The sequence below is a fragment of the Oncorhynchus keta genome, chromosome 17 (assembly GCF_023373465.1).
Source record: "Oncorhynchus keta strain PuntledgeMale-10-30-2019 chromosome 17, Oket_V2, whole genome shotgun sequence".
NCBI classification, from domain to species: Eukaryota; Metazoa; Chordata; class Actinopteri; order Salmoniformes; family Salmonidae; genus Oncorhynchus; species Oncorhynchus keta.
The window spans coordinates 36,357,554-36,364,853 of record NC_068437.1 but is presented as its reverse complement, the minus strand read 5'-3'; the positions used below and the strand labels follow the sequence as shown (position 1 = coordinate 36,364,853).

At 40.4% G+C, this 7,300-nt stretch overlaps 1 protein-coding gene across 1 annotated transcript; it reads left to right on the top strand.

Annotated features, from left to right (window-relative positions):
• On the top strand, positions 1 to 6,477 carry LOC118396028 (protein FAM3C-like). Its single transcript, XM_035790176.2, has 8 exons — positions 1 to 119; positions 783 to 851; positions 1,084 to 1,158; positions 1,354 to 1,471; positions 2,195 to 2,241; positions 5,647 to 5,731; positions 5,979 to 6,105; positions 6,271 to 6,477. The coding sequence occupies exons 1-8, from the start codon at positions 101 to 103 to the stop codon at positions 6,358 to 6,360; spliced, it is 630 nt and encodes a 209-aa protein (XP_035646069.1). The 5' UTR covers positions 1 to 100; the 3' UTR covers positions 6,361 to 6,477.
• The last annotated feature ends 823 nt before the right edge of the window (positions 6,478 to 7,300 follow it).

Sequence of the window (7,300 nt, the reverse complement as noted above, 5' to 3'; positions counted from 1 at the left end):
AACTGGATAAACCTGACTAGCAACCAGCTGCATTTGCTCTTTTGTGTTTTTCATAAGGGGCTTTTCATACAGGCAACAGGAGAGAGAGTAATCAGATATCATGCTCACTGTACGCATAGGTAAGTCATATTTTCCCATAAAATGCCAATGCTTTATGTTTACTGAGAAATCTGTATGTCAACCTGTCAATACAGTATTTGCTTTAAGAACAATTACAAGGTAATCTCTTGTAGGACAAATGGTGCATAAAACACACACCCCAGAAGTAAGTTGCAAAGCCAGGTTTTTTTAAAGCATGTTTTATGTATTACTGCTCAATATATGTTTTAATAGTGTCTATAGAGTACTACGGAATAACTTATTTTATGAACAGATGAATAAACAAGATTATAAACAAAATATTTTTTCCCATAGAGGAGCGAAGACTACCAACAATGTGGTTTTATTTGTAGAGCAGTCTTCTCTTTATCTCTGGCTCAGGCCAGTCTGGTGTTATTAACCCTTTCCTACTGTAGGGTGAGTGTAGAAATATACTTTAGTGTTTAGTGTAGGGCTCAGATCCTAGCTTGTGATCCATGCGAGTACTGACTTTCTCATATTTCATGCATTTACTGTATGTCAATAGGAAATTGGATTGAACATGAGTGAAATCAGCCCTTTGGTTGTAAATGTTACAGTTGTAGTCATGCAGTCATTGACAGCTGTCTATGGTTGTCCACAATACATAAGTGACTTGATGATTATCCCATATAAGTACGATATCCCCATTATTTATCTTGCAGGCCTTCTTCCAATCATAGCAGTGCTTGGAATCATTTTCTTTGCCGTTTTCCTCATAATGCAGTCTCAAAGTAAGTCTCGATGACAATGTTTGTCACACAAGGACACATTCATTTGATAACGACTATTAATTACATGCTGTTAATAAAAACCGGCATAACATTTGAATAAAAGTTTGTCATCTAGCCTAGCTACTGATGAATTTATCAGGAAAAGTGTTAATGTTTTCTTGAAGAGTAAGTACCTGCTACAATAGTTCCCATTCATAATGATACACGCTGCTCCTTCCCCCTATTACTCTAGGCCACACCCTCTCCTGGTATCCTGAGTTTCCTGGTCCAGAGTGGCTACAGGTGCCTAATGTACCCAAAGAGACCAGTGAGTAATCAGAAGGATGTGTATTTCCACCTATGCAACATGTTTGGGCTACTAGCATCCACATATTCAACATTCAAACAAAACAAAGTTATAGCTGGCAAGGCCAAAAAGTTAGTCTATCCCATCAAATGAATGGTATGGGGAACCATTAATATGTGTGATTGTGTGTGTTTCTCCTCCTGAATACTTGCGCAGCCTCCAGACAAAGACCGTGTGGCATCCCAAAGCCCTGTCCAGAGGGGGACTTCAGCTTTTTAATCGCCAGTGGAGCTGCTAATGTGGTTGGACCCAAAATCTGCATGGAGGACAAAATGTAAGGAACATATCCTTGTGTGTGTTGTTACAGGTTTTTTCCATTTATGTTTTGGGGTTGGACTTTTAGCACGTAGGGCTCACTGTGACCTTGTTCGTCAGTATATGTTACACCTGTGCTGGTTGCAATGTCGTTAGTGGGAAGGTGTTTCACCTGAGCTTGCCCAGATGCTATTTAAGAGTGGCTGGCCCACTGTTCCAGTTGTCTTGATAGATCCGAAGGGTTAACACCTTTTAGTTGGTGCGCCCTATTTTTATTTTGTAGACCAACAAGACTTAATCTGGTTTTGCGCCACACTTTTGTTTTGCTTCCTGTCTTTACATTTGGTGTATGTTTTACTTTCGTTTGCTTTTTCTTGGGCAAATTCAGTCGGCGCTCATGGTGGGTGTCTTTTAGCTTCCTGTTGTTGTTAGTCAACCTTTAGTGGACACCACCATGAGTCTTTCAGAACCCCTCCTAAAACCCCACCTGTTTTGGTTGTTGGTCAGTGAATCTTTGTTGGTGCCCTATTCTGTTTGAGCAATTTTTAGTTTTTTTTGCTGGGGTGTGTGTGTGTGTGTGTGTGTGTGTGTGTGTGTGTGTGTGTGTGTGTGTGTGTGTGTGTGTGTGTGTGTGTGTGTGAGAGAGAGCGATATCTTTATGTAGAGTGCCCGACCTATTATTGTTCACTGTTGGGGGGGGGGGGTTGTCAGGTTGTGAGACTCTGTTCTATGTTCTCTTCAGGGTTATGTGGAAGAAAATGTTGGGTATGGAATTAACATTGCTGTTGTGAACGGTAAGTCAAAAGGTTATATACACATAGTATTAACAGTTTTATAATTTTACATCTTGTATTCAGTGTTAATCTGATTTTAAATACCTAATTAGTCTCTTTTTCACACAGGGAAGATCACAGCGCAGAATGCTCAATGAGGATAAAATAATCCTAGAGTGTCAGCTAAAGACTTAGAGAAATCTCTGGAACATGTTAACATCTCTGTTGATGAGTCTACGATACGTAGAACACCAAACAAGAATGGTGTTCACGGGAGGACACCATGGAGAAGCCACGGCTGTTAAAAAAACAAAACATTGCTGCACGTCTGAAGTTCGCAAAAGACCACCTGGATGTTCCACAGCGCTACTGGAAAAATATTCTGTGGACAGATTAAACTAAAGTTGAGTTGTTTGGAAGGAACACACATCACTATGTGTGGAGAAAAAAAGGCACAGCACACCGACATCAAAACCTCATCCCAACTGCAAAGTATGGTAGAGAGAGCATCATGGTTTGGGGCTGCTTTGCTGCTTCAGGGACTGTACAGCTTGCTATCATCGACAGAAAAATGAATTCCCAAGTTTATCAAGACATTTTGCAGGAGAATGTAAGGCTATCTGTCCGCCAATTGAAGCTCAACAGAAGTTGGATGATGCAACAACACAACGACCCTAAGAACAGAGGTAAATCAACAACCGGGTGGCTTCAACAGAAGAAAATATGCCTTCTGGAGTAGCTCAATCAGTCCTGACCTCAACCCGATTGACACCAGACATCCCAAGAATATTGCTGAACTGAAATAGTTTTGTAAAGAGGAATGGTCCAAAATTCCTCCTGACTATTGTGCAGGTTTGATCCGCAACTACAGAAAACGTTTGGTTGAGGTTACTGCTGCCAAAAGAGGGTCAACCAGTTATTAACCGGTTCACACACTTTTTCCACCCTGTACTCAATGTTTACACGGTGTGTTCAATAAAGGCATGAAAACGTGTAATTGTTTGTGTTATTAGTTTAAGCAGACTGTGTTTGTCTATTGTTGTGACTTAGGAGAAGATCAGATCAAATTTGATGACCAACTCATTCAGAAATCTGGGTAATTCCAAAGGGTTCAGATACTTTTTCTTGCAACTGTACATGTAGGTAGGGGTAAAGTGACTATGCATAGATAAACAGCGCATAGCAGCAGCGTAAAAAAGGGTGTCAATGCAAATAGTTTGAATAGCCATTTGTTTAACCTTTAAGCAGTCTAATGGCTTAGGGGTAGAAGCTGTTAAGAAGCCTTTTGGACGTAGACTTGGCACTCCGGTACCGCTTGCTGTGTGGTAGCAAAGAGAACAGTCTATGGCTAGAGTCTGGAGTCTTTTACAATTTGTAGGGCTTTCTTCTGACACCGCCTAATATAGAGGTCCTGGATGGCAGGAAGCTTAGCCCCAATGATGTACTGGGCCGTACACACTACTCTCTGTAGCGCCTTGCGGTCGGATTCCGAGCAGTCGGATGCCATACCAGGCATTGATGCAACCAGTCAGGATGCTCTCGATGGTGTAACTGTAGAAACGTTTTGAGGATCAGAGGGCCCATGCCAAATCTTTTCAGGGGAATAGGTTTTGTCGTGCCCTCTTCAAGATCTTGTTATTGTCCTGTTACCACACTGCCAGGTCTCTGACCTCCCTGTAAGCTGTCTCATCATTGTCGGTGATCAGGCCTACTGCCGCTGTGGTCGGCTAACTTAATGATGGTGTTGGAGTCGTGCGTGGCCACACAGTCATGGATGTACAGGGAGTACAGGAGGGGACTGAGCACGCACCCATGAGGGCCCCCAGTGTTGAGGATCAGCATGGCAGATGTGTTGTTGTTTACCCTTACCACCTGGGGGCGGCCCATCAGGAAGTCCAGGATCCAGTGGCAGAGGAAGGTGTTTAGTCTCAGGGTTGAAAGCATTCCACAGGGATGCTGGCCCATGTTGACTCCAATGCTTCCCACAATTGTCAAGTTGGCTGGATGACCTTTGGGTGGAGGACCATTCTTGATACACATGGGAAACTGTTGTGTGGAAAAACCCAACAGCGTTGCAATTCTTGACAAAAACTGGTGCGCCTGGCACCGACTACCATACCCCGTTCAAAGGCACTTGCCCGTTCACCCTCTGAAAGGAACACATACACAATCCATGTCTCAATTATCTCGCGGCTTAAAAATCCTTTAACCTGTCACCTCCCCTTCAAATACACAGATTTAAGTGGATTTAACAAGTGACAACAGTAAGGGATTATAGCATTCATCTGGTCAGTCTGTCATGGAAAGAGTAAGTTTTGTATACTCAGTGTATTGCTGTCCATCAATGATTCCCAACCAAATTTACTGAGCTTGAGCAATTCTGACAAAAACAATGGATGTACAGAGTTCCATAATTATTGGCACCCTTGATAAAGATGAGTAAAAAATATATAATACAAATCCTGAGCTATATTCTATGCTACATAAAATTGGAAAATTATATTTTAAACTAATACAATTAATCAGATAAAAAAAACTTAAAAAAACAGTAATCAAAAAAAAAAATGGGATCAACATTATTGGCAACCCTGTTTTCAGTACTCCAGCACTCTCCCCTTGTGAGAATAATGACAGATTTTTTCCAAAATGTTTTGAGAACACATTGGGATGGATTTTAGACCCTTCCTCCATACAGAATCTTCCCAGATCCTTGATATCCTTTGTCCGCGTTTATGGACTGTCCTCTTTTGATTCAAACCACAGGTTTTCAATGGGGTTCAAGTCCAGAGACTGAGATGGCCATTGCAAGATGTTGATTTGTGGTCAATTAACCATTTCTTTGTGGATTTTGATTCATGCTTTGGATTGTTTTGCTGGAAGATCCACTTGCGGCCAAAAGTGTCAGCCTCCCGTCAGAGGCAACCAGGGTTTTGGCAAAAAATGTGCAGTTATTCAAAATGAGTAAACTGTAATGGCTTCCAACGATGCTTCCACCAAGTACTGTCAGGTGTGAAGGCATGCAATAAAGACTTAATATTTAAAAATGTATTTAGAACATTGTCAATCATCTGAAACGTTATTATTTAAGGCAGCAAAATGTGAAGATTGCAAGGGGTGTGTAGATTTTCACTAGGCACTGTATTTCCTGCTTAGCAACATTAGATAAATGCATCTCCACCCTTTCCATGATCGATTTCTGTACCTTGTTATAAATGTTGAGATATTAACCAACCAGATACAATCATTCCTGTATGGGTTGGTCAACCATATCCAGCACATTGAAAACTAAAGTACAATTTTTCTTAAAATAATACATAGATTTTTTTCAATTTGAGTGTACATAATTCTAATTTCCACTCCTCAATAAAGAAGAAAACCACTGATCATGTTGAAAAGCTGACATGTTATCCCTGTCTTGCAGATATTGAACCTCTGGTGGAGTTTCTGGAGTCCATTGAGAATGGATCCATTGTGTTGATTGCCACCTACGACGACCCAGCTGCAAAGTGAGTCACATTTCATTTTAACATTAAACCAACTTTCATGGCAGAATTTGACCAATATGGTCATCCAGGATACTATATGATAATGCTTTGGGATCTTTGGAGTGTGCACCAAAATCATTTAATTAATTGAAGCGCTCTACATGCTCATATAAAGTCCTATCGCAAGCCTATTCATATTGTTTTTAGTGATACAATTAATGATGGTAGTGAGGAAAAATACTGAATGCTTTTAGTAATTGATTGACAGATTGAACGAAGAAGCAAGGAAGCTTATCAGAGAGCTTGGCAGCTCTGCTATCCAGTCATTAGGCTTCAGAGACAACTGGGTCTTTGTTGGAGGAAAAGGAGCAGATGTCGAGAGTACCTTGGAGAAGGTAATACCATACCAACGTTTATAATATGTTTTCACTGTCTCTGTTATCCAGTTTTTTGGATTGCACCTGCAGTTCCCCATGTTTTACTTATATAATTTGAGCCGGATGAGCTATGTGTTTATGTTGCTGTTGCAGGAATCTAATTGATCCGTTTCCCCCCCACAGCATATTAAAAACAATAGGGACAAAAACAAGTATGACTCCTGGCCAGAGATGATTGAATTGCAAGGATGCTTACCACGCTATTTGGAGTGATTGGTACCAAAAATGTTGTTATCCTGCCAGACTCCATATCCACTGTAAACATTTGCACATGTTGTGATGTTTGTATTACTCTAAAAAATGCATAATAAACAACAGTTTGGCCTTGTCTATGAAGTATTTTTTTGGCAAAATACAGAATTATCTGTTTATAACACAGATAATAGAGCTTGTCAGTCTTACCTGTGGTTCATTCAGCCATTTTTATTGGGGAAATTGATGGGGAAAGAATGGGGTTTTGGGATAAATGCAGAAAATAAGGTCTGTGGTTAGGTCTTATACGTTTTGTTCTATTAGATCAGTAAATCAGCTTTTAGTTTTCTTGCACCTTATTTGTGGAATGTTCTTCAACATGTTCTTAATGTGATGTTTTGGTGCCTCAAGGGCAATTCAGAAAGCTGATTGAGGACCTTATTACTGATGAATGTGTTTTTTTATGACCGTGTCTTTCTAAAAGCAATATGTATTTATATGAATGCATTTTCTGTAATTCAGGGCTAGTCTGTAAACGGGACCTTGGTCTCTGTATGACTCCCAGATGAAATAAAGGTAAAATAAAAATCTGACATTTCAGCATGGAATTAAACATCAAGGTCGGTATTCAGGTAATAAAAAATAAACAGTGCAGATAACAATTACCATCGTCAACTCAATCTTCTCTTTCCTGCCAAGGTAGGATTTACCCTCCATCCTCCTCTTCCGAACGTCTCCTTTCCACTTTGAAGGGTATTTTGTTTTCTTGGTTGGCCCATTCTCATCCCCTCAGTTGTGCTACTACTGCTGTACAACTTTTTATTTGTAGTAGCTAAAACTTACTGAGATGTTTCACTATATGACAGATGTGCTTATAGGCGGTGTCATAAAAACAGAATTACATTTAGACATACACACTATACAGAGAGAGCAATGGAGTGGGAGGATTCTGCGCTGGCCT

Bases quoted from the DNA above. Each gene is read 5' to 3' on its own strand.
- LOC118396028 (XM_035790176.2), top strand. The intron at 1,472-2,194 runs GTAAGGAACATA...TGTTCTCTTCAG, and splicing joins ATCTGCATGGAGGACAAAAT to GGTTATGTGGAAGAAAATGT. The intron at 2,242-5,646 runs GAACGGTAAGTC...CCTGTCTTGCAG, and splicing joins GGAATTAACATTGCTGTTGT to ATATTGAACCTCTGGTGGAG.